Below are 27,757 nucleotides of genomic sequence, written 5' to 3' on the forward strand. Positions count from 1 at the left end.
GAACAGATCACTTCAACAAGATTAGTAATTGCATCATGCTTTTGTTGTGATTTTTCTCTCATACTTAGATTTTTTGTTATAGTTTCAGATTTTTTACATAACTCATCAATGGCTGACTCTGTTGTTCACGGTCACATCGGTCCAATTAAGGTTGTGAAATTGTGACGTCTACAATATTAGAACAGAACTAAATCCTATTTCCAATGCCAATCTTGTCTATTACACTTTAGAGAATATACCATCAAACAAATCGTTATTGTCTGTTTAGTAAGCTCTCATAAGCACTACATAAATGGGTAACAAATAATCTATAACCATTTGTCATACTCTATAAAGGATTAATAAATGTGGCATAACTGTGTGACATTACCACCCGTGTCAAACGTGACATAACTCATTATGTTAAATATGACATGAACCAGTGACATAAGCACCGCTTAATAAAGGCTTTATGAATCATATTACGTTGATGCTTTAACCTTGTCATGTCATACTCTAGAAATGTTCTAGGATCTCCCGAGTGGCGTGTCAGGAGTTCACCTAGGGGTCATGATTGGAGCTGTTCCAAATGATTGATGTATTAGAATAATTGATTATGCTTCTGTTGTATTAATAGAATGGGAGGTGTTATAAGTGAAATAATCTGTCTGTAACAATTGTTGGAAAAATTACTTGTGTCATGCACACAGTAGATGTCCTAAACGACTTGCAAAAACTCTAGTTTGTTAACGAGAAATTTGTGGAGTGATTGAAAAACGAGTTTTAATGACTCCAACCTAAGTGTATGTAAACTTCCGACTTCAACTCTACATATGGTGCATAGACGCACATGGAGTGGTGTGGGTGTGAATACCTAAGTATAGTTATATAGAAAAATAATGAATACCCCAACCAGTTCTGTGAGCTGAGTTTTTAGATCTATAATGTTATCTAGGGGTTCTGTCCACCAACGCGCATCGATCTACAGGTAGTGAGCACTGACAGGAGAAGCCACTGAAAGATTTGAGAGGGTAACAGCCCCCGGACACTGATTTCTTCGATATGAAAGATATGTGTACCTCTCGGGCTGCTCTGCTGTGGTCGTTGCTGCGATGTGGATGTGAATTACTAAAGATTTATAACATTATATAGGGATTCTGTATAGAGATATGAAAGAATAGAGAATTATTCCTGAACATGCTGTTAAATAGAAAAACAAGTATAAACATCTAAACCCCTGTATGAATAAAACACTAGTCTAAAGGAGGAATTGGTGAAAATATCCTGGGTTACTAGAGATAAAGTAACAATGGATAAAAATAATAACATACAACTTGCACGCCCACACGTAGATGTACGTAAGTGGCGTAAAAGTATTCTGAGAAATGTTCAAAGTGGTCCCTTTATGGATCATTTGATAAGGATAAGATCAAAGCATTGCACGGGACTTGACTTACCCCTGACCAATAAAACTATAAACACTTATGACATTTCCTCCATCCTAGTAATACATTTTGTATTGAACCCCATACCCTGTTAAACAGAACCAATGATTTTCTCTACTCAACCATTTAACGTGCTAAGTAAAGACTTATAATGGACAGAGCATGCCATCGATAGGGGACTGATAGACAGTGTCAGCTCAGTTAATACATATTGATCCCTCCAAAGAATTACACATGAATCTTAAAATAATAGACATATAATAAATATTGAAGCAGAAAGTGAATATCCAACAGAGATTGGGAATAAAATATAGTCACTTTTTGAAGGTATACTAAAATGAAAACAATGCCTTCCAATATGGAGAAAGTTTTCATGCTTGTGTTGTTTTGTTTTAAACCTTGCAATCGGGGGAAAACCAGAACATTGTTTGAGAGTGATCTGGGTGTAGTAGCAGTATTGAATGTGGTCTTCCTATTGGGAAACAGATATAGAGACTGGTGAAAGTAACAAAGTGAATGGTAATTGGCTTTCAAATAGCATTCTAACAATACAAAGTCTTCCTAATTTGAAGAAGAAAATATTTCAATACAAGGTCACAGCAGTCTAATAATGCAATGTCTTCTTAATATGAAGAAGTAAATGTTTCAATATAAGATCACATGATGAACAGAGGGATTGGGACTGATATTAAATTAGAGGCTGCTCACTTTCAAAGCCTGGTCCACTGCTCTCGTGTTTAAGTCATCTGTTGTTTGAGTTAGAGAGAACTTTCCTGTGGAACAATAGAATGCCGTCAGTACACACTGAACTCAAACAGCCCGGAAGAGACACATTGGGGAAATTTGGGATATGGGTATGAATAACTGAATAAGATGTTTTTGACAATTATATAGTTTGGGTAGCACCAGTGATTAAACTGATAATAAACAATAATTCTCTTATATACTTAAGAGTATATGTTTTTGGAAATGTATGGAAAATGAAATATAGAAATATCTCATTTACATAAGTATTCACACTCCTGAGTCATTACTTTGTAGAAGCACCTTTGGCAGTGATTACAGCTGTGAGTTTTTCTGGGTAAGTCTCTAAGAGCTTTCCACACCTGGATTGTGCAACATTTGCCAATTTTTCATTTCAAATTTCTTCAAGCTGTGTGTTTTAGGTTATTGTCCTGCTGAAAGGATGGACACCTGACTTTGGCTGAAAGTGGGGGTGCATTTCTTTTGACAAAAATGAAATCAAGCATATTTTTATAATTTACTGCCACTCTACACTGTTTCGTCACGGGGTGGGTGCATATTTATGAACAGAATGCAACAATATTTCTTGGATTCTGCCACAATGAATTATATTGAACTGGAGTACTTGAGTGAAAAAAAACATTCTAGAGCTTTTATCTAGTCCTATAAGCCAACAGTTCACGACAATGCCTAATGTATCATAACTATTACAGATAACAAATACTAATTGCTAAATTGAGTCAATAAAAAGTGCCATTTAAGATTGATTTATTGAAAACTGAAATATTAACTGGTTATATTATATCATGGAACACAGTCTTCAGAAAAGCAATAACCTCAGCAGGCGCTTTCTTGTAGAAACCTATTGCTGTTTTGTTAATTTAGCAGAGAAGATGCTCTTATTTCCTAAGCCCTTATTACAGTCAAGACATACCTATTTTAGAGTAAAAAACGTAATGTAATATAATAGAATAAACTATAATATTTTTCCAAATGAAAAAAGTAGGAAGTGCGAAGTGATGTAAATCTCGTACCTGGAACAGCTATTCTCAAATAGTGATAATTTAAAACGGGGCTCAATTTGGCGAGTTTAAATACTTTTTTCAGAGATACAAATAAAAATCTATCTTCTTTTCGATATACAGACTTTCGCTTTAATTTATTCAGATGATTAGTTGATTATTTGAATCAGCTGTGTATTACTAGGGCAAAAACCAAAACGTGCACCACTCGGGGTTCCGAGGACCAAGTTTGGAAAACCCTGGCCTAGCCCTAGGCTAACATATCCTGAATGGCACTAGCAGTTTGCAATGTAGCCTAAACGGAAAATAGATAGGACGCAATTATTCCAAAACTGCAGCTCGTTGTTGGAACACATACAGTGGGGCAAAAAAGTATATAGTCAGCCACCAATTGTGCAAGTTCTCCCACTTAAAAAGATGAGAGAGGCCTGTAATTTTCATCATAGGTACACTTCAACTATGACAGACAAAATGAGAAAAAAAATCCAGAAAATTACATTGTAGGCTTTTTAATGAATTTATTTGCAAATTATGGTGGAAAATAAGTATTTGGTCAATAACAAAAGTTTATCTCAATACTTTGTTATATACACTTTCTTGGCAATGACAGAGGTCAAACGTTTTCTGTAAGTTTTCACAAGGTTTTCACACACTGTTTCTGGTAATTTGGCCCATTCCTCCATGCAGATCTCCTCTAGACCAGTGATGTTTGGGGCTGTTGCTGGGCAACACGGACTGTCAACTCCCTCCAAAGATTTTCTATGGGGTTGAGATCTGGAGACTGGCTAGGCTACTCCAGGACCTTGAAATGCTTCTTACGAAGCCACTCCTTTGTTGCCCGGGCGGTGTGTTTGGGATCATTGTCATGCTGAAAGACCCAGCCACATTTCATCTTCAATGCCCTAGCTGATGGAAGGAGGTTTTCACTCAAAATCTCACGATACATGGCCCCATTCATTCTTTCCTTCACGCGGATCAGTTGTCCTGGTCCCTTTGCGGAAAAACAGCCCCAAAGCATGATGTTTCCACCCCTATGCTTCACAGTAGGTATGGTGTTCTTTGTATGCAACTCAGCATTCTTTGTCCTCCAAACACGACGAGTTGAATTTTTACCAAAAAGTTATATTTTGGTTTCATCTGACCATATGACATTCTCCCAATCTTCTTCTGGATCATCCAAATGCTACTGGCTTAAGCAGGGGGACACGTCTGGCACTGCAGGATTTGAGTCCCTGGTGGCGTAGTGTGTTACTGATGGTAGGCTTTGTTACTTTGGTCCCAGCTCTCTGCAGGTCATTCACTAGGTTCCCCCATGTGGTTCAGGGATTTTTGCTCACCGTTCTTGTGATCATTTTGACCCCACGGGGTTAGATCTTGCGTGGAGCCCCAGATCGAGGGAGATTATCAGTGGTCTTGTATGTCTTCCATTTCCTAATAATTGCTCCCACAGTTGATTTCTTCAAACCAAACTGCTAACCTATTGCAGATTCAATCTTCCCAGCCTGGTGCGGGTCTACAATTTTGTTTCTGGTGTCCTTTGACAGCTCTTTGGTCTTGGCCATAGTGGAGTTTGGAGTGTGACTGTTTGAGGTTGTGGACAGGTGTCTTTTATACTGATAACAAGTTCAAACAGGTGCCATTAATACAGGTAACGAGCAGAGGACAGAGGAGCCTCTTAAAGAAGAAGTTACAGGTCTGTGAGAGCCAGAAATCTTGCTTGTTTGTAGGTGACCAAATACTTATTTTCCACCATTAATTTGCCAAAAAATTCATGAAAAATCCTACAATGTGATTTTCTGGATTTTTTTTCTTCTAATTTTGTCTGTCAGAGTTGAAGTGTACCTATGATGTAAATTACAGGCCTCTCTCATCTTTTTAAGTGGGAGAACTTGCACAATTGGTGGCTGACTAAATACTTTTTTGCCCCACTGTATTTTCCTACTTCAATCAACCAGTTCAAAAATTCCCAAACTGGGGTACGTGCAATGCCGACGGTGGTACGTCAAATAAAAATGTGATTCACATTTTAAAATATGCATTTTTTTTTTTATAAAAAAAATTCTTCACATTTTCAAACAGTCCATTTTATATTTTCCAACGGGTGAGGTTTTTTCTCGATATTTGACATTTAACAATGTCAAATACATGTAGCCTATTCGAATAACTAACATCTAATCACATGAACCAAATTGTTGTGCTTCCACAAACAGTGGCATTTGGGAGGGAAGCAAAACCATTCATCTTGTGGCAACGGAGGTGCAAAATGCAATCTGTAAATTATTATATCATATATAAAATGGACATATCTATTTTAATACAGACTAGATGGAAACATTACTAATAATTGAAATTAACAAATGGATCATGATACTTTTCTGGTAAGAAAGTGGGGGTGCAAAAAAACAAAAATAGAGTTAGTAAGGACGCCTGTATCTTTGTAGTGACTGGGTGTATTGATACACCATGTTAGGGAAGATTCAGAATTTGTTGGTAACATATGTAAGATGTTTTATATTTATCTAATGTGTGTAAGTTACTTCTCATCAGAATGGTATTTTTGTATAATACTGTGGCGAGGTTGCAGTTATCTGTTCTATGTCACGACTAAGTTGCATGGGCCGCTGAGAGGGGAGAGGTCAAAGTGTCATCATGTGTAAACATATCTTTTACTCCCTACCTTTCCCAGTGGGGAAAGGAGGGTGGCAGTGTCTGGAATCATTCTATGCTCCCTCTAATGTTGTTTCTATCTTAACCTATAGCCTCATTCTCCTCTCCGTGAGTTTGTCCAGGAGTTTGTATTTAGAGTGGGTTGTATCTAAATGACAATTTGATATATGCCTGTTGATATGGAGGATTGGTTTATGGTTCTGGGGTTTGGGAAAGGAGACAAAGCTGAACGATGAATTATGTCTATGCTGTCTGACTATGTGTGATCTTTGCAATAAAGGATCCCATTTTGCCATTGTGTGGGGACTGTCAACTTTTCATTAGAGATACTGAACTGTTGAAAGTCAAAATGCTATAGAGCTTATATGATTAAAGATGGACTTTTATAACTAACTCTGACTTGTGTGTGTGGTTTGCTCCCATAATTTGGTAAATAGAGGAAATTTCCACGACAACCATCAAAAGTGTAATTAATCATTTTGTCATGCTCAAAGGGATATTCGGTGTCTGCTTTTCATTTGATAGGTGGCCTTATTTGCAAGGCATTGGAAAACTACCCTGGTCTTTGTGGTTGGAACTGTGTTTGAAGTTCGCTGCTCAGCTGATGGACCTGATGGGGTACAGATATGAGGTAGTCATTAAAAATATCATGTTAAAAACTAATATTGCTATTTGTCCATGCTGCTAAATTTTGACTTAAGCACATTTTTACTCTTAAACGTATTTAGTTAGGCTTGCCATAAACAAAGGGGTTGATAATTATTATTATTATTATCAAGACATTAAAAATATCTAAAAACAATTCCACTTTGACATTATGGGGTATTGTGCGTAGGCCAATGACAAATGTAAATGGCCAATGAACAAAAAATCTCAATTTAATACATTTTAAATTCAGGCTGTAACACAAGCAATTGTGGAAAAATTCAATATGGTTACAATTGGTAACATCGTGTTTTAATGCTTTATGCACTGATAAAATATGTCATATCTATTATAGTTTTTTTGGGACAGAAATTAATTGTCTATTTGTAAGTCTTTGTTCTTCATGTATTTCAGATTCAATCTGCTGATGCCCAAAATGTCCCAGGTGTCCAGCAAGCCAAGGCCAGGAAATACTACAGTACTGCGAGGGAGGCTGTTGTTATCTGCTTCTGTGGATTCCTGCATGACACACTAACACACCTGAGCGACCAGTCTGTCTGTCTGCAGAGGTCCACCATCACCATAACAGAAACCCACAGCTCCTTGTGCTCAACTCAGGCAGTACTTAAGAAGTACAAATCCAGGTATGTTTATTTAAGCTGCAATAAGAAATACTTACCTTAAGAGAATTAAGAGAAAGGATTAGGATTAGGATTAGTGTGAGTGAGTGAGAGTGTGTTGTAAAGGAAAATTCTGAAAGGATGGTCAAATGAGCCTTTTCACATCAGAGAAGGGCCCGTGATGAAGGCCACAATGGCCAACAGAGGGAATTTCGCTGGCCAGCGATGACAGTAAGACCCTCGTCACATCACAGGACGAAATGCTCGGCAGGTTAGTCGAGAGTATGACTGACAGGTTCCAGGACGCCAGTGTAGGGGTCCTGTGTGCCAACAAGCTGGTCAGATTCATCAGCTAGCCAGAGTCAGGAGATGAAGCAGTAGTTTACTTTATGTTTTGTATTACAGGGCAGTCAGGTTGGGTTCAGGTTCATGATCATATTTTATAGTTTGAGAATTAAAACTGCATGATGCTTGTTGTAATGTAATGTATACAGTTATTCTAGATTTTGGAGACACTGAACTGGAAACCCTGGTGGACCACTTCCTGTCCTGGAGACCTCTGGCATACATGTTGAAAGGATCCCTGACCAGTGGACTGTCCTGAAGACCTCTGGCATCCATGTTGAAAGGATCCCTGACCAGTGGACTGTCCTGGAGACCTCTGGCATCCATGTTGAAAGGATCCCTGACCAGTGGACTGTCCTAAAGGTGCTGCATGTACCAAGAGCTTCAGTCCCTGCAGAAGATGTCCTGGTTCCGTGTCTACATGAGCCATCAGTATTCCTGCCCTGATTTTGCTGGCATTGGTTGTCCTGGTCCTGTCCTTCCCTGCCTCAAAAACTGAATGTGAAAGAGGTTTTAATACCATGAAACAGGTGAAAACCAATTGGCGGTCCAACCTAAAGCCTGATACACTATCAGATCTTCTTATGGTCCAGCTGTTCTCTCCAGAGATCAGGGAGTGTGATCCGATAAAAGCTGTGATGCTGGCTTCAGGACTCTGTCAGGAGCAGGAGGCCAGACTTCATGGACCGTGCAAAGAGGGTGATTGCGGTAGAGAGTGAGGAGTCTGATGAGGAGGTTTAAGTTGATTAAAATGATTAAGCATCTGATAGGTTTACAAAACCTTCAAATGTACTTTTATATTTGATCCTTAAGTACATTTAATAGCAAATACTTCAGTAGAATATTGAGTTCAAGAATTCTTCAGTTGTATTCAGTCTGGGGAACTAAATCTAGCCACAGCCAAAATTAACAAGCACCTGATTAGTCTCTATTTTATCTGTATTTTATCAGGGTATTTCTACTCAAAGTAAAGGATTTGTAGACCTGCTATCCTTGTTTCCCCTTTGTATCAGTGTCCACTGCACTTCTTTCTCATAATTGTATCTTACCATTGTTGTTGCCCTGTTTTGACTTCTATGTACTCATATTCATTGGATCTGATTTGTTTTGTCTATTTAATAGTGTGCTCACTGTTTGGCGTTTTTGGTCAACTACAGTCAACTACACTTTTTAAATGAGTTCTACAAACAAACTTGATTTGATTAACCGTTGATCAATATATTAAAATAATTTGGTTTCAAATTTTGCTCTGGCCTCTTCTTTAAGTTTGTATTCAACATAATAACTTATTCTCTCAATGAAATGTACTGAAATGAATGTATACGTGACTCAAAATGGCAATTATTTTGTCCAGTAAAAAATATGCTTGGCTGGTGGATGTTTTAATCTACCAGTCCCCTTGGCAGGTAGGCCAAAAAGTACATTTCAGACCCTGTCTGCCTCCAAGGGTTTGAGCGGGCAATCCCTTTTTGCTGGTGGGATCCCAAAGCCTCGCTGTTTTCATTTTAAACCAGCTCCCTCGGCCGAGAGGGCCCCCTTTAGCGCATCCACCATCGCCAAACACCCGACTGCCAAGTGGCAGAGTCGATGCATCTGCTCTCCCTGCTGGCCCGGCTGTTTCCAACAGTAACACATCAGCTCCCTCTACTGGCCCAGTGATGCAGGTTCCCAATGATTCTGGTGCTGCTCCCCCTGCAACCAACACAGCAGTGTCTACACTGAGTGTAGAATACATTTAGAACACCTTCCAAATATCGAGTTGCAACCCCCCGCCCCCTTTTTCCTTCCAAACAGACTCAATTCTTCGGGGCATGGACTCTACAAGGTGTCAAAAGGGTTCCACAGGCATGCTGGTCCATGTTGTGTCACGTTGGCTGGATGTCCTTTGGGTTCTTGATACAAACGGGAAACTGTTGAGCATGAAAAACCCTGCAGTGTTGCAATCCTTGACACAAACTGGTGCGCCTGTCACCTTCTACCGCACCCCGTTCAAAGGCACTTAAATATTTTGTCTCTTCCATTCACCCTCTGAATGGCACACATTCATAATCCATGTCTCAATTGTCTCAAGGCCTAAAAATACTTTTTTTTAACTTCTTATGGGCAGGTGGGACGGTAGCGTCCCACCTGACCAACATCTGTTGAAATTGCAGAGCGCCAAATTCAAACTACATAATTGTAAAAAAAATAATAATAATAATAATAATTTTTACCCCCTTTTCTCCCCAATTTCGTGGTATCCAATTGTCAGTAATTACTATCTCGTCTCATCGCTACAACTCCCGTACGGGCTCGGGAGAGACGAAGGTCGAAAGCCATGCGTCCTCCGAAACACAACCCAACCAAGCCGCACTGCTTCTTAACACAGCGCGCATCCAACCCAGAAGCCAGCCACACCAATGTGTCGGAGGAAACACCGTGCACCTGGCGACCTTGGATAGCGTGCACTGCGCCCAGCCCGCCACAGGAGTCGCTGGTGCCCGATGAGACAAGGATATCCCTACCGGCCAAGCCCTCCCTAACCCGGACGACTCTAGGCCAATTGTGCGTCGCCCCACGCACCTCCCGGTCGCGGCCTGGGTGCGAACCCAGAGTCTCTGGTGGCACAGCTAGCGCTGCTAAATATTTAACTTTCATAAAATCACAAGTGTAATACATCAAAATAAAGCGTAACTTCTTGTTAATCCAGCCAGGGTATCAGATTTCAAAAAGGCTTTACGGCGAAAGCACACCATTCGATTATCTGAGGACAGCGCCCCGCATACAAATGCATGAAAAACATATTTCAACCAGGCAGGTGCGTCATGAAAGTCAGAAATAGCAATATAATAAATGCCTTACCTTTGATGATCTTCTTCTGTTGGCACTCCAAAAGGTCCCAGTTACATCACAAATGGTCCTTTTGTTCGATAATGTCCTTCTTTATATCCATAAAAACTCAGTTAAGATGGCGTGCTTCAGTCAAATAATCCGCCCAGTTTCCCTCCATCAAAATGCCAACAAAATTAATTCCAAATGTTACTAAGAAACTTTTCCAAACAGCTCAAACAACATTTATAATCAAACCTTAGGTACCCTACTACGTAAATAAACGATCAAATTTAAGACGGAGAATCGTTATTGTCTTTACCAGAGAAAAATACCAAAGAACGCACTCTCTTCCATGCGCTTCGAAACACCTAGAAAAACTACAATTTCTGGCTCATTTTTCCAAAAACCAGCATGAAACTCTTTCTAAAGACTGTTGACATCTAGTGGAAGCCATAGGAACTGCAATTTGGGAGGATTTCGCCTTATAATAAAAGTGACAGCCATTGAAAACAGTGGTAGGCTGAAAATCTTTTTGGGGGGGATGGTTTGTCCTCGGGTTTTGCCTGCCATAACAGTTCTGTTATACTCACAGAGATAATTTTAACAGTTTTAGAAAATGTAGAGTGTTTTCTATCCAAATTATATGCATATCCTAGCTTCTAGGCCTGAGTAACAGGCAGTTTTACTTTGGGCATGCTTTTCATCCGGACGTGAAAATACTGCCCCTACCCAAGAGAGCTTAACCTATCTCCTCCCCTAAATTTACACTGATTGAAGTGGATTTAACAAGTGCCATGAATAAGAGATTATAGCTTTCACCTGTATTCACCTGGTCTATGTCATGGAAAGAGCAGGTGTTCTTAATGTTTTGAGAATTTAGTTTGTGTCTTCCCTGTTGTTCTTGTTCTCATCCCAGTGCCCCGAGGCCAGAAACCCTTCCCTTACTACACCAATCGTCCCATCTACTAATCTTCCTTCTATTCTAAGGGCGTCCATCTGAAACAGTTTGGAACAATTCAGGCATATATTATGACGACATGTTGTGACGACATGTTCAATTTGGTCATCAGTAATTTTTTTGGGGCACACAAAAAAACATCCTCTAAGCAAGACAAATTCTGGTAGCCAAAGTCTACACCCCTTGGTCGGTGACTGGTCAACATTAGGGATTCTTCATTGAGGTGTTTGTTGTCATTCAACAATAGAAGACTTGTTTTCATGCAATTTCATCCCTTGAGCAACACTACACCAGATATCTTAGTTAGATGAAAAACTGTGCGACTAAGAACTCCTCTGCAAAACCGTCAAAATTAATGATAGATTTATTGACTATTTTACTGACTATTTTGTGGAAGTGTGAACTGGCTACGGTGTCTCAAGATGGGCAAACAGTACTATTGCCACATTTTTCAAGCGATGGTCTTTTAAGGTAGTGTGCGAACACACACCGAAGCATTCGCAAGCCTTAACGGGTATGGCTGCAGCCTTGCCTCCCTCTCTCCTTCCCCTGCCTAATCCAAGCTCTGGATGGGGGATGGACGCTCTCTCTGCCCCCTACCTCCCTATTTCCCATCCCCCTCTTTCCTTCCACACGTACCATCCACATTGGCTGGCCCCGTAGACGTGAACCCCCACCCCCGCTCCATCGAGAGCCTACTCCTTCGCCACTGCCAAGCCTCTGGCCAACACTGCAACCACTCCTTATCTATTCCATCTCCAGTCTCACCTGCTCTTCACCAGCAGACCATAAATGGTAACAACATCAATCTAGCTGGCCTGCTCCTACCCTCCCACGGCTCCTGTCATTCCAAGTCCAGCTCTGCCAAAGGTCACCCCTCCTCTCCAAGCTCTCACCAACCAAGGATCCTCACTTCCTTAGTGTTTGCCCATGCTTTCTTCCTGTGAAGCCTTTCCCTCCAGACAGTCAGAGCTGGACGACTACTTCACAATCATCCTCAACCTGGGTGCCCAGTTTGGCGGCTCCACCTTCAATACCTACCACCTGTTCTTCACCGTGGCCACCGGATGGGTGCAACAGTTCAATGAAGGCACCTACCAAAGCTAACATCATCAGTGCCTTCAAGGTCCCTCCTCTGGCCTCAGAATTTGGGCATATTTTTTGGGTTTGCTGGAAGGGCCAGTTCTACTTTGCGGTTCACCTCGCCTTCAGCCCAGGCTCTTTGACTTCCTTTTGGAAGCAGTGCTGGATCCTGACCAACAATTACATAGTGCCATACGTCCTCCACCTCTGTACGACTTCCTGGCCGTCGACTACCCATCTTCCCCTCCTGCTCAAGGTTTCAACATTGTCACATCTGCTTTAAACTCCATCGGAATCCCCCTTTCTCTGGAGAAAACAGAAGGTCCATCCGCCTCCCTAGAATTTAGACATCACCCTCGACACAGTCTCCTTCCAAGCTTCACTACCTCCGGACATACTCAACCTCACCACGTCATCCTCTCCAACCACCTCCAAAAACCCCACTGTTAATAAACAACTACGCCAAGTGTGTCATCCCCCAGGGTTGCTCCTTCATCTCCAACCTACTTGGCCTATCATCTTCCATTAATTCCCTCCACCACAACATCACCTTGAATGACCCCTGTCGAATGTAACTACGCCTCTGGCATCTCTTCCTCACCAACTGGAACGGTATCACACTCTTCTATTACAACCACATCTCCTCAACCAAAGACCTTCAGCTCTTCACATGCGCTGCCCCTTCCCTCAGCTTTGGAGGCTACTACAGAGGGAGATGGTTCTCTTCTGAGTAGCCTGCAGGGTTGACCTTTCTTGACTCCCTAGCCCCATCCTCAGCACTTCAAACTATATCCCATCATCACCGCCGCGTCCCTGTAGAGTCACGAATGGTCCCAGAGGAGAGTATCCTTTTCCACACAGACAATCTTGTCTTAGTCCATGTCATCAACAATGGCCAATCCAACTCCCTCTCCATCATGTTGGTTCTAGTTAATTTCCTGAAATTGTACACATTTTTCCATGGGGTAGAGAAATTGTTGCAGTTTTAAAGCAAGTTTTCTGCAGTTCTACACAACATTTAGAAATTTTAGAACAAACATCATACAATTGTACCCATTTTGTCATGGGGTGGAGATACTTTTTGGGGTTTTAAAGCTAATTTCATGCTATTCTACACATTTTGCCATGATTTATGCCATTTATCCATTATTTTACCAGGTAAATTGACTGAGAACACATTATAATTTACAGCAACGACCTGGGGAATAGTTACAGGGGAGAGGAGGGGGATGAATGAGCCAATTGTAAACTGGGGATTATTAGGTGACCGTGATGGTTTGAGGGCCAGATTGGGAATTTAGCCAGGACACCGGGGCTAACACTCCTACTCTTATGATAAGTGCCATGGGATCTTTAATGATCTCAGAGAGTCAGGACACCCGTTTAACATTGCATCTGAAAGACGGCACCCTACACAGGGCAGTGTCATTCAATCACTGCCCTGGGGTTTTGGGATATTTTTTATAATTTTTTTAGACCAGAGGAAAGAGTGCCTCCTACTGGCCCTCCAACACCACATCCAGCAGCATCTGGTCTCCCATCCAGGGACTGAGCAGGACCAACCCTGCTTAGCTTCAGAAGCAAGCAGTGCTGGCAAAATAAATAAACACAGCATTTTTTTAAACTAGGCAAGTCAGTTAAGAACAAATTCTTAATCACAATAACAGCCTAGAAACAGTGGGTAACTGCCTTGTTCAGGGGCAGAACAACAGACTTGTACCTTGTCAGCTCTGGGATTTGAACTTGCAACCTTTCAGTTACTAGTCCAACACTCTAAACACTAGGCTGCCCTGCCACCCTGGGATTAGGTGGTTGGTGGTTGGATGGGCTATTTACAGATGAGCTATGTACCGGGGCAGTGATCTGTGAGCTGTTGGTGCTTAAAGCTAGTGAGGGAGATATGAGTCTCCAGCTTCAGTGATTTTTGCAGTTCGTTCCAGTCATTGGCAGCAGAGAACTGGAAGGAAAGGCGGCCAAAGGAGGAATTGGCTTTGAGGGTGACCAGTGAGATATACCTGCTGGAGTGAGTGCTACGGGTGGGTGCTGCTATGGTGACCAGTGAGCTGAGATAATGCGGGCCTTTACCTAGCAGAGACTTATATATGACCTGGAGCCATTGGGTTTGCTGACGAGTATGAAGCGAGGTCCAGCCAACGAGAGAGTACAGATCGCAATTGTGGGTAGCATATGGGGCTTTGGTGACAAAACAGATGATACTGTGATAGACTGCATCCAATTTGTTGAGTAGAGTGTTGGAGGCTATTTTGTAAATGACATCGCAGAAGTCGAGGATCGGTGGGATGGTCAGTTTTATGAGGGTATGTTTGGCAGCATGAGTGAAGGATGCTTTGTTGCAAAATAGGAAGCCGATTCTAGATTTAATTTTGGATTGGCGATGCTTAATGTGAGTCTGGAACGAGAGTTTACAGTCTAACCAGACACCTAGATATTTGTAGTTGTTCACATATTCCAAGTCAGAACAGTCCAGAGTGGTGATGCTGGACGGGCGGGCAGGTGCGGACAGCGATCGGTTGAAGAGCATGCATTTAGTTTTACTTGCATTTAAAAGCATTTGGAGGCAACGGACGGAGAGTTGTATGGCATTGAAGCTCGTCTGGAGGATAGTTAACACAGTGTCCAAAGAAGGGCCAGAAGTATACAAAATGGTGTCGTCTGCATAGAGGTGGATCAGAGAATCACCAGCAGCAAGAGCAACATCATTGATGTATACAAATAAGAGAGTCGGCCCCAGAATTTAACCCTGTGGCACCCCCATAGAGACTGCCAGAGGTCCAGACAACAGGCCCTCCGATTTGACACACTGAACTCTAACAGAGAAGTAGTTGGTGAACCAGGCGAGGCAGTCATTTGAGTGACCAAGGTTGTTGAGTCTGCCGATAAGAATGTGGTGATTGACAGAGTCGAAAGCCTTGTCCAGGTCGATGAATATAGCTGCACAGTTATGTCTCTTATCGATGGAGGTTATGATATCGTTTAGGACCTTGAGTGTGGCTGAGGTGCACCCATGACCAGCTCTGAAACCAGATTGCATAGAGGAGAAGGTATGGTGGGATTCGAAATGGTCGATAATGTGTTTGTTAACTTGGCTTTCGAAGACCTTAGAAAGTCAGGATAGGATAGATATAGGTCTGTAGTAGTTTGGGTCTAGAGTGTCTCCCCCTTTGAAGAGGGCGATGATTGTGGCAGCTTTCCAATCTTTGGGAATCTCAGACGATACGAAAGAGAGGTTGAACAGGCTAGTAATAGGGGTTGCAACAATTTCAGCAGATATTTTTAGAAAGAGAGGGTCCAGATTGTCCAGCCCGGCTGATTTGTATGGGTCCAGATTTTGTAGCTCTTTCAGAACATCAGCTATCTGGATTTGGATGAAGGAGAAATGGGGGAGGCTTGGGCGAGTTCCCGTGGGGGGTGCCGGGCATTTGACCGGGGTAGGGGTAGCCAGGTGGAAAGCATGGACAGCCGTAGAAAAATACTTCTCAATTATAGTGGATTTATCGGTGGTGACAGTGTTCCCTAGCCTCAGTGCAGTGGGCAGCTGGGAGGAGGTGCTTTTATTCTCCATGGACTTTAACGTGTCCCAGAACTTTTGAGTTTGCGCTACAGGATGCAAATTTCTGTTTGAAAAGCTAGCCTTAGCTTTCCTAACTGCCTGTGTATATTGGTTCCTAACTTCCCTGAAAAGTTGCATATCACGGGCATATCTGTGGCTTGGAAACACGGTGACGTTTGAAAAGGAGGCAAATCATTAGTAGGACATTTGTGGAGTGGTTGAAAAACGAGTTTTAATGACTCCAACATAAGTGTATGTAAACATCCGACTTCAACTGTACATATCTACTATGTGGAGTATTTAACTTTAAAAAAGATATGGGAGCCAGAGACAGCAGTGGGGTAAAACTGTAGAACCCAGTTTCTACATTTGAATATAAAAATGTATTTGTTTCAACCAATACTACACTAAATTTTGACTCTGGGACCCACAGGATTACAAATCAGAGCAAGATTACTTACATTCACCTCTGAAGTTAAATAATGTATCAAACCAGTTGCCGTGACAAAAGTGTTTTGTTGTTGTGCACTATCCTCAAACAATAGTATGGTATTTTTGTTGTTGTAATAGCTACTGTGAATTTGACACTGCAGTTAGACTAACAAGAATTTAAGCTTTCTGCCCATATAAGACATGTCTATGTTCTAGATTTGGCTGTTGTTTACAATGTTATTCTTGTCACATTATCGTATATTGAGCAATGTCGATCCCGGTTTAGGGACACCGATTCAGTTGATCGCAAAAATATCAAATACTTAGGATGTTTAATCAAGAAACTACCAGAGTTGGCTCTGGCTAACTAACACTATCAATGAAAAACAATTGGGCTATGGTATTTCTGGTCGAATTTTACCATTTAGCTAGACCCTTTCTGCCAAGTGTACTCTGAACAGAAGGTTCATGGCTAGCTGGGTAGCTATAATGATAGCTAGCTAGCAAAAGTTAGCTAGCTCAACTGATGGCCTTGTCCAAAATCTGTTTTGCCCACTACAACTATTTAGAACGTACAGTTTCTAAAAGCATATACGGTAAGCAGCAAATATCAACATACTACTCCTCCATACTGAAAAGGTGTCATCTAATGTGCAATCGCGCTCATTAATTTGTATAGAGCCCTATTCTGATTATCAGCTGTTGTCAAACACACATACAGTAAGTGTTAATAGACTACTCTCTTCCTCAATAGTGTGCAGGGAATTCTAATTGCTGAAAAGTCTAAATGAGTATGACATCCTGACATTTAATGCAAACCACATTTGACATTTCACATACTAAAAAAAGCAACATTTTCGCATAACCAAAAAGTATGTTATTTAGAACACAAGTGTATTCGGACAAGGCCGATCTCTCCTGTTGAAATTGACTTGGAAATACTCTCACCACTTTAGCACTGTCCATAAATAATGATCCTAAACAGTAGTGTCGTTTCAGGAGATTTATTATAGTTAGCTAGATGGAGAACACAATCTTTTCTTCTAATTCTACAACATAAATCTGACGACCACTGACGGGAGCAGTCGCACAGTACAGCGCAAGTAGAAACTGAAATCTATTTGGAGATCCCAGCCCCAGGTTATGTCCTGTCTGGAATAGCTGGATAAAATGTAAAACGTAGAGTTCTGATTGGGTCAATTGCAACGTATAGGCAGAAATTAAGGCACACTTGCAGTTTAACACTGGATTTCTTAAAATGGTATTAATGGGAGATTTTATGATATTTGTTTATTTTTGGCAAGTCAGTTAAGAACAAATTCTTATTTTCAATGATGGCCTAGGAACAGTGGGTTAACTGCCTTGTTCAGGGGAAGAACAACATGTTTATTTTATACCTTGCCAGTTTGGGGATTTGATCTTGAAACTTTTCAGTTACTAGTCTAACATTCTAACCACTAGGCTACCTGCCACCCCAAAAAATCAGAGCATGTATGTAATCATGCTTTGCTTACATGGACCTATGTGTTAAAACAAACTTGCTTGCAACCATAGACCCACAAGATTAAACCAGAAGATCAGTTGATCTCTCATTGTTACCGTGTCAAGTGATTATGCTACTCGACAGCTGCGTCTAGGTCAGGGGTGTCAAATATACGGCCCACAGGCCGAGAGGGTCCAATCCAGCCAGCCGGAGGTTTGAAAAAATTAAAACATTATTTAAAAAATTATAATACATTTAAACAAACTCCATATACTTTAAAATGACTAAAACCAAATCGGTACTGTGTAGAAATGATAACGGACCTACATTCATACAGTTTCTTGACTGTGTCCAGCTTGCTAATAATCCCCTAAACAAAAGCTATGCAGTCAGGGATCATCTAAAATTTCCAAAACTATGGATTAGAAAACTGGTTTGTTTCCAATTTTGTATAACCTATTTTCAGTGTGGCCCTCTGGACCTCGTTGAAGACAGCGCCCGGGGCAAAATTAGAATGACCTGTCAGGTGTATAGGGTGACGAACGCAAAAATACTAGAAGCAGTAGGCCTAGAATATAAAAGTAGTAGGCCTATATTTTATTCAAACGTTTCACCTTAAATGGCAAAATAATATAATATGTGCTATTTGAAATAACTTTATAAGACTCCATTTGATTTTAAAAGATAGATTATGATTGACTTGATTTAGTTACATCCTTTCAAATACGGACAGTGCAGGGATATTTTCCTGTTCGTCTTGATAAGAAATGGCCATACTTTTTAAAGACAAGTTTATTTTTAAAGACAAGTTGTAATTAATGGATACATAACATGAGTTATGGTCATTTTTAATCAAGGGGCGAAAATAAAATATCCCTGAACTGTCCATATCTAAAATGTGCAACTAAATCAAGCTAATCATTATTGACTAAATATGTGTTAATTAAATTGCAGTCTCATCAAGTTATTTCAAATGACACAATATATTCTAATTATGTTGAAATTCAATATTAAATGTTTGCTATTTGAAATAAATTACCAGCCTTGCGATTTTCAATGTTCCCATGTTGAAATTTAATTAGGGCAGGAATAGAGAACCTAGATGCAGCGGTTTGGTATCATAATCACTTCACACGGTAACAAGAGATCAACTGATCTGCTGGTTTATTCTTGTGGATTTTTGGTTTCAAGCAAAAATTTGTGTTAACACATACAGTGGGGCAAAAAAGTATTTAGTCAGCCACCAATTGTGCAAGTTCTCCCACTTAAAAAGATGAGGGAGGCCTGTAATTTTCATCATAGGTAGTACACTTTAACTATGACAGACAAAATGAGAAAAAAAATCCAGAAAATCACATTGTAGGATTTTTAATGAATTTATTTGCAAATTATGGTGGAAAATAAGTATTTGGTCAATAACAAAAGTTTATCTCAATACTTTGTTATATAACCTTTCTTGGCAATGACAGAGGTCAAATGTTTTCTGTAAGTCTTCACAAGGTTTTCACACACTGTTGCTGGTATTTTGGCCCATTCCTCCATGCAGATCTCCTCTAGAGCAGTGATGGTTTGGGGCTGTTGCTGGGCAACAAGGACTTTCAACTCCCTCCAAAGATTTTCTATGGGGTTGAGATCTGGAGACTGGCTAGGCCACTCCAGGACCTTGAAATGCTTCTTACGAAGCCACTGTGTTTGGGATCATTGTCATGCTGAAAGACCCAGCCACGTTTCATCTTCAATGCCCTTGCTGATGAAAGGCTTTGTTACTTTGGTCCCAGCTCTCTGCAGGTCATTCACTAGGTCCCCACATGTGGTTCTGGGATTTTTGCTCACCGTTCTTGTGATCATTTTGACCCCACGGGGTGAGATCTTGCGTGGAGCCCCAGATCGAGGGAGATTATCAGTGGTCTTGTATGTCTTCCATTTCCTAATAATTGCTCCCACAGTTGATTTCTTCAAACCAAGCTGCGTACCTATTGCAGATTCAGTCTTCCCAGCCTGGTGCAGGTCTACAATTTTGTTTCTGGTGTCCTTTGACAGCTCTTTGGTCTTGGCCATAGTGGAGTTTGGAGTGTGACTGTTTGAGGTTTTGGACAGGTGTCTTTTATACTGATAACCTGTTCAAACAGGTGCCATTAATACAGATAACGAGTGGAGGACAGAGGAGCCTCTTAAAGAAGAAGTTACAGGTCTGTGAGAGCCAGAAATCTTGCTTGTTTGTAGGTGACCAAATACTTATTTTCCACCATAATTTGCAAATAAATTCATTTAAAATCCTACAATGTGATTTTCAGGATTTTTTTCTCATTTTGTCTGTCATAGTTGAAGTGTACCTATGATGAAAATTACAGGCCTCTCTCATCTTTTTAAGTAGGAGAACATGCACAATTGGTGGCTGACTAAATACTTTTTTGCCCCACTGTAGGTGCATGCAGTGGCGACTTGTCATTCAAGGCAGGTGGGCAGACTCACCTGTTTTGAGCCCCACATTTTTAGCAAAAAATAATAATATAATATATATATAATATATATATATACAGTGGGGAGAACATCCCAGAGTCGCCTCTTCACTGTTGACGTTGAGACTGGTGTTTTGCGGGTACTATTTAATGAAGCTGCCAGGTGAGGACTTGTGAGGCATCTGTTTCTTAAACTAGACACTCTAATGTACTTGTCCTCTTGGAAATCGCAAATTCAACAATGAGTCATTTGGAAGGAATCAGTGGCTAACTGCAAGCAGTGCAAAGCAACCAGTGGCCTGCTATTCAATGGAGTGGCTGTGTTTTTTCCCCCCAAGTTCCCACCATAAATCCAGGAATGCCAGACTTTAATGACAAAGTTTGATGACAAAACCGGCACTCCACCTTCATGTTTAAGTGAGCACATCACAAGCCAAGGTGAGTCCAAAAATGTCTTGTATGCTTCTGCATAAATGATGTAATATGCAAGGGAGATATGTATACTGTAGCTAAGAAAGTAATACTAAGTGTATGTTGTGTAGTAAGTTGTTAGTAGCCCATGTGCCTCACCCTAATAATTTGGTCATTTTTCAATAATTTCATAATTTCACCTAACATTACTCTTCTGATGCAGTGGTGCTGCACATGTAGCCTGTAACCTGTTTTTGATATATGTCATCATCTAATATTGTCAGAGCTTTCATTGTCTGTTATATGCCCCCTTTATTTATCCTACGGTTCTGACTTTGTGTACAGGGAAAATATTGTAAGTGCAGTCCATGTTCTGCATTCTGACTCTGTACATTTCAAAAGTGCTGAACACATAGTTATATTGACTACGTCCGTCGTCGCTCGCTCATTAATGTCTTAATCGAAATTACGAAACTTCTCATGTCTGCAGGAGCAGTATTGAGTAGCTTGGATGAAAGGTGCCCAGAGTAAACGGCCTGTTCCTCAGTCTCAGTTGATAATATATGCATATTATTAGTAGTATTGGATAGAAAACACCCTGAAGTTCCTAAAACTGTTTGAATGATGTCTGTGAGTATAACAGAACTCATATGGCAGGAAAAAACCTGAGAAGAAATCCAAACAGGAAGTGAGAAATCTGAGGTTGGTCGATTTTCAACTCAGGCCCTATTGCATTCACATTGGGATATGAATGAAGTTGCACTTCCTAGGGCTTCCACTAGATGTCAACCATCTTTAGAAACTTGAATTAGGCTTCTACTGTGTTGTGGGACTGAATAAGAGCTGAATGAGTCAGGTTACTGGCAGAGAGCCATTTCCTGGTCACGCGCATTCCACATGATATCGACTTTGCGTTCCGTTGCTCCTCTAGACACAAAGGAATTCTCCGGTTGGAACATTATTGAAGATTTATGATAAAAACATCCTAATGATTGATTCTATACTTAGTTTGAAATGTATCTTCGACCTGTAATATAACTTTTTAAAGTTTTTGTCCGAAGTAATGCACGAGCGTTTGGATATGTGTACCTAACGCTAACAAAAGTAGCTACTTGGACATAAATAACGGACATTTTCGAGCATTAATTGTGGAACTGTGATTCCTGGGAGTGCATTCTGATGAAGATCACCAAAGGTAAGGGAATATTTATCATGTAATTTCTGGTTTCTGTTTACTCCAACATGGCGGCTTATTTGATTATTTTTCTGAGCGCCGTCTCTGATTATTGCATAGTTTGTTTTTTCCATAAAGTTTTTTTGAAATCTGACACAGCGGTTGCATTAAGGAGAGGTATAACTATAATTCCATGTGTATAACTTGTATTATCATCTACATTTATGATGAGTATTTCTGTTGAATCGATGTGGCTATGCAAAATCACTGGATGTTTTTGGAACTAATGAACGTAATGCGCCGTTAATTTTGACTTTTTGTGACTCTCTTTGCCTGGAAAAATGGCTGTGTTTTTCTGTGGCTTGGTGGTGACCTAACATAATCGTTTGTGGTGCTTTCGCTGTAGAGCATATTTGAAATCGGACACTGTGGTGGGATTAACAACAACATTACCTTTTAAACGGTATAAAATACATGTACGTTTGAGGAATTTTAATTATGAGATTTCTGTTGTTTTGAATTTGGCGCCCTGCACTTTCACTGGCTGTTGTCATATCATCCCGTTAACGGGATTGCAGCCCTAAGAATTAAGCAAGTCAGCTATATCAGCCATGTTTTTTATAAGGCATTAAACAAGGCTGAATTAATTGTTTCGCTGCCAGACAAGGCTCCACTGATAGACAGGTGTAGCGATGGTAAGGATTCACTCCATTGTGCTGGAAAGAAAGCTCTGCTGTTGGGACAGCTTTTTGTAGGCCCTAACAGTTTGTGTGCACAGCCTGTCGCCGTTATAGTGCAATGAATGTATTGTTTAGTGTTGTGTTTTGGTGTCTTTGCTGGCATGCATCTAAAAAAAAATTGAGTTTGCCCCACCAAGATTTACATGATAAAATCGCCATTGGGTGTATGTAATCTCCCTTTAATGGAGTAGCTAAATTCTGCCTGTTGGTTGAAATGGGCCCATGATGTTGTCGTGTCTTTACTATCATTAACTGAAGACTTATAGTTTTTATCAAAGATTCTCTGTAATTAGTTATTACGCGATCAACTGATTAATCACATAACTAATTCACTAGGAAGTCGGGGCACCAAGGAAAAATGTTCAGATTACAAAAGTTATCATTTCCTAAAATACATTTTCAGATATTTTATCTGATCAATTAGTCTTCGAATTAATGAATTATTTACTTTACCTCACGTTAGTCTCATTCCAAACGTCGTAAATTGTTGGTTATCTGCACGAACCCAGTCTTTACTATGAGTCATCCATACATCAATTGTCTTACATAATTTATTTATTACTAAGTAAGTAATTCACAGAAATGCACAAACAAACAAACAAACAAGGTAAATGTAATGATAGGAGGATGTTACCTAGTGGGTTAAACCAGCATGGCGGCTTGTTAGACAAAAGGGGAAGTAGGGGTCGATTAAGAAGTCACTACAAAGTGATAATTATAACAATTGAAATGCTAATCCTTTGCACATGAACACTCACTCATTTGAACAATTGCAATCGATATATATATATTTACGCTCAGTGTGTCGTATTGATCGCTGGTGAAAAGTTCATTTATTTTGAAGAGTTGTCCGTCTCTCTCCCTCTCTCTCTCTGTTGTGGTTAGAGGGGATTGAGTGACGTTATAGAATGGATGTTTCGATGGTTGTCGTTCTTCGCGTTCAATGATACCGAATTCCTAGCTGCAGACTAGTAATAAATATCAAAGACTTGTTCTCATTCTGTCGGTATCGATAGTCTAAGAGTTTAACCACGTGGTATGGTTAAAAGATTCAGCAATGGACTAAAACCTTTGTACTCCCGTGATTGAGAGAAACATGGTCTGCTGATTGAAAACCCGAGTGGGGGTTTTATTCGGAAGGGCCGAAGAGGGCTGTCCCAGGATGTCTGACCCTAACTGGGCTCAGGGTCGGTCCTCTGATTTAGTTCAAATCAAAAGGGAATTGTATTTTTCTTCATTAAACAGTCCAAATTAAACAGTCCAAACAGTCCATATTACACAATTATACAAACAGTATCATACTCACTCATTCATCTTATACAACAATTAGATGTAAACCTCATATCTGAGGATATCATATGAACAGTGTTATGGTAATGTGGCCACACCGTCTCCCATGAGCTTCCCAAGTTGTGACAAACGGACCAGTTCGTAGCTGGATTCTTCACCGATCTTTTATACTTTCTCCGGAACGTGAAATTTGTTCATACCTCAAGTTCTGTGAGGTGGAAGAAATTCCTTTGTGCTCCATGAAATTCTACTCTCTCTACTATGTGTCCATGAGGAGATTCTCAGGAATTTACGACGTCTCTCTGATCACAGCAACCTAGTTGAAGGAGGAAAGGGGGAGGCAGGGAGAGGGGGATGGGCTTGCTATACCCAAAGAGGCCAACGTCATGACAATGTATTTAGCTATTGTATAAACAAAGGTTTAAACAATCAGGGAAACCTTTGCATGTTATCATAACCATTGTTGCGCCATCCTATATGTTGGGTGCGGTTTGAACTGACAAAGTTATGGATCTATAATCTATGGATCGCCTTATCTAGCTTTGTAAAGTCTCAATTTCTTATGATTTATAAAGCCTTTACTAAGCAGTGCTTATGTCACCCTTTAATAAACACTGGTTTATATCATAAATTACAGTGGGTTATGTCACATTTGTCATTTCCAGTTATGTCACATGGTTATGCTACATTTATGAATCCTTTATAGAGCATGACATACGGTTAGAGATTACGTGTGACCCATTTATGTCTTGCTTATGAAGCCTTTATGAATGGTTTATGAAGCCATCATAAGTTACACTTTGTTTAAAGCGGGACTGTATAAACAGTAAAGCCCAATATTAGTGGACCATATCTTTCCGTTATTGTGATCTAAACTACTCTAGTTATAATATGCTCTAAATGTGCAATTTAGCAGAAGCTTTTATCCAAACACTGAGTGCATACATTTTCATTATGTATGTGATCCCTGAGGAAATTGAATGCACAACCTTGGAGATGCTAGCGCAATGCTTTTACCAACTTGGGCACACAGGACCACATTGATCCAAGTCACATTTACATTGATTTCAACAACTAGATTCCAAATAAAACACCTTTGCTGCCTCTACTTCTTCAAGACCATGAGCACCACACACACACACACACACACACACACACACACACACACACACACACACACACAAACACACACACAAACAAACACACAGTCTGAGCCACAGGATTAAGGGATATAGACTATGTAGAGTCCTGGATTGGTCTTGTAATCTTGAAGCCATCTTATGTTGGGGGGGAAATGTGTTTCGCTAAGATTCCCAAAAATGATTTATAATAAAATGATTTCCCTGAGAATTCGTGAGTTAAAGACGATACCTTCTGTCTCCTTGATTAAGGACTGGATTTTCCATCCTATGCCAAATTTAGAGAGTCAACCAATACTCCTGGTGAGAGGTTATATGTGGGATGAACAGGCAGAGAAAGTTAACTGTTTTCATACCAATATGCATTGGGAAAAACCTACAGAGAAATAAACATGCTCATAGGGAATGTTGATAAACAATGATTGAATATAAAATATGAGATAAACCATAAGCTTTTTGGTCTGTAAGGTGAACATATTTATTGACGCGCTACTGCTACCTGAACACCGTCACTGCAGGCTTTTATGCTCAAATCAGTTTAGATTTTTAAATCCGTGTTGGAATACTGACTGTCCAAACAGCAATTTACAAATTACCAAATCAGATTTGTGTTTATTCAGATAGCAGTAATTTCCTGACATGGCTACGCTAGTTGTCATAGTAACGATGGGTGTGTAAGCAGTGGTGTAGGCTGATTGGTTCTCGTGCTTCCTATTACTTATAATGTATGTAGCAAGCTAAGGTGACAACAATGCCTGTCATGGACGTTTCCCAGTTGCTTTGAATGTTCAGAATCATAGTGTCAAAACCCTTTTCAAGCCTCAAAGGATAAGATGATCCAACTTTCAAAACAAGTCCTTTTTGACCACCACAGTCAACTAGCTAGCCAGGTAGCTGTTTAAGCTTTCTAGCACATTCACTAATTTGTTTGTAAACAATGAACTAGCAAGTTAGCTACCACATGTTCTTGTCAAACTGTCAACAGAGTAGCTAGCAAGGAACAAGATATGCCAAATAACAGTCTAAAAACCACTTGAGGGCAAATAAATCAGATTTGACTGTTCAGACACAAGTCAGTATGGTCAGCAATCAGATTTGCATCTGATTTCAAACCACCTATGAAGGTGGTTTGAAATGTGGCTTGTAATATCCGATTCTATGTGCATTTTTCGCTGTTCAGACTGCAGTGTGAACAAGACTTTAAGGTCACAAACAACACTCTTATATAAACCAATATCTTTTTTTTTACTAACAGGAATATACTGTCCACAAAACAGAAACTGTACAATACACATTGCACGCATATACTGTACCTTACACTACCCACTCTAAAGCTTTTGAAAATCATGATACAAGCGAGGATGATGATGACAGAGCAGAAACAGACTCGAGAGGAGAACTAGGGCTTGGCCTCTATTTCTAATTAAATGCATTGCTCCTTTGTCACAGCATTTCCACGGACACAGGAGGATTGCCATAGCTCTAGGCTGAGCCTGACCATGCTACTACTGACATCAATGTTTTATTTATATGTCTATGTTTCACCCACAAATCTAGCCTACATCAATTCCTCATCCATCCGATGTACTGTACAGTAAAGAGTCCAATAAAATGAATGCAAAAGCATATAGAATGATAAAGAATAAGGCAGAGGACACGCACACACGCAGGCACACACACACGGGCTGATGACAGAGGCTGGGTCTGTTAGAGGATAGGCTGGTGTGTTCTGCTGCAGTGGGGCACAGCCCTGCTCCTCTATTCATTTGTCTATCTTTGGGTGCAGCTAACTACATGTAAACACCCTTGCTCCCACCGCACACACCGACACAAATAAATACACACTTCAAGACACACTCGCACAAACACACCGTGATTAGACACAAAATACGGTATCCCTTTGTCATTCTAGACATCTGGACCATTGAGAGAAATGAATCTCATACATCCTCAGTCACTGGCCTGTTCCTTCCAACCCTCCTCCACACTGTACAGGACAAACCCCCCTCTCTCTTACCGTCCAGTCCGAAGCAGGAGCCGATTTTCTGGGCGTAGTTGCAGAGCCCACCATCATAGGGAGGCTGCTTGTGCTGCTGCACCGTACTCCTCTCTCCCATCTCTTCTACACACTCACACACACACACACGGTCCCGTCCCGGCACTGTTTCACTTCTTCCTTCCCCTTCTCCTCAATAATGCAGTCTTTTGCACGGACACACACACACACACACGGAGGCACACACACACCAAGAGTCACACACAAGGCCAAATGCACGCGCACACACTCACACATGCAGACAGAAAAGTGCTGAGGCGGAGGGTCTTCATGCTGCTGAGTGTGAGCAGAAACCCTGTCCTGTTGTCAGACTAAGGAGAAGCCAGGGGATTAGGTTACTGCCGTGGTGCGATGCGTTCCCATTCAAATCCGACTCTGAGTCAGACAGATTCTGCTGCAGTGCAACAGGTAGGGAGAGCTTGCTGGTCCTTCCCAGAGGAAGGGTGGGGCTTTGAGGAAGAGGAGTGCAGGACTGGGGCTTTAAGGATGGGAAGGGAGACAAGAAGACATCCCTGACTATTCTATTGCCTACCAGGGAAACATCTCCATAGGCCTATAGCTGCGGGAAGTCGGGTGTTGTGGGTTCTGCAGCAAACCCTGAAAGATATTTATAAAAAACTATTTTATTTATTTATTATATATATATATAAACTCAGCAAAAAATAAACTTCCTCTCACTGTCA

General features: G+C 40.7%; 1 protein-coding gene across 2 annotated transcripts in view; it reads right to left on the bottom strand.

Annotated features, from left to right (window-relative positions):
• Window positions 1–27,450, bottom strand: part of LOC112252744 (actin-binding LIM protein 1) — a 146,885-nt gene extending 119,435 nt beyond the window's left edge. The window contains exon 1 of one of the 2 annotated variants that reach the window (XM_042323428.1): window positions 27,036–27,450. In XM_042323428.1, coding sequence (XP_042179362.1) covers window positions 27,036–27,135 — 100 coding nt within the window. In that variant the 5' untranslated portion in view covers window positions 27,136–27,450. The remainder of the gene's footprint in view (window positions 1–27,035) is intronic. The other variant, XM_042323431.1, reaches the window with a different exon arrangement.
• Between the last annotated feature and the right edge of the window lie 307 nt (window positions 27,451–27,757).

Source organism: Oncorhynchus tshawytscha, linkage group LG06 (assembly GCF_018296145.1).
Source record: "Oncorhynchus tshawytscha isolate Ot180627B linkage group LG06, Otsh_v2.0, whole genome shotgun sequence".
NCBI lineage: Eukaryota > Metazoa > Chordata > Actinopteri > Salmoniformes > Salmonidae > Oncorhynchus > Oncorhynchus tshawytscha.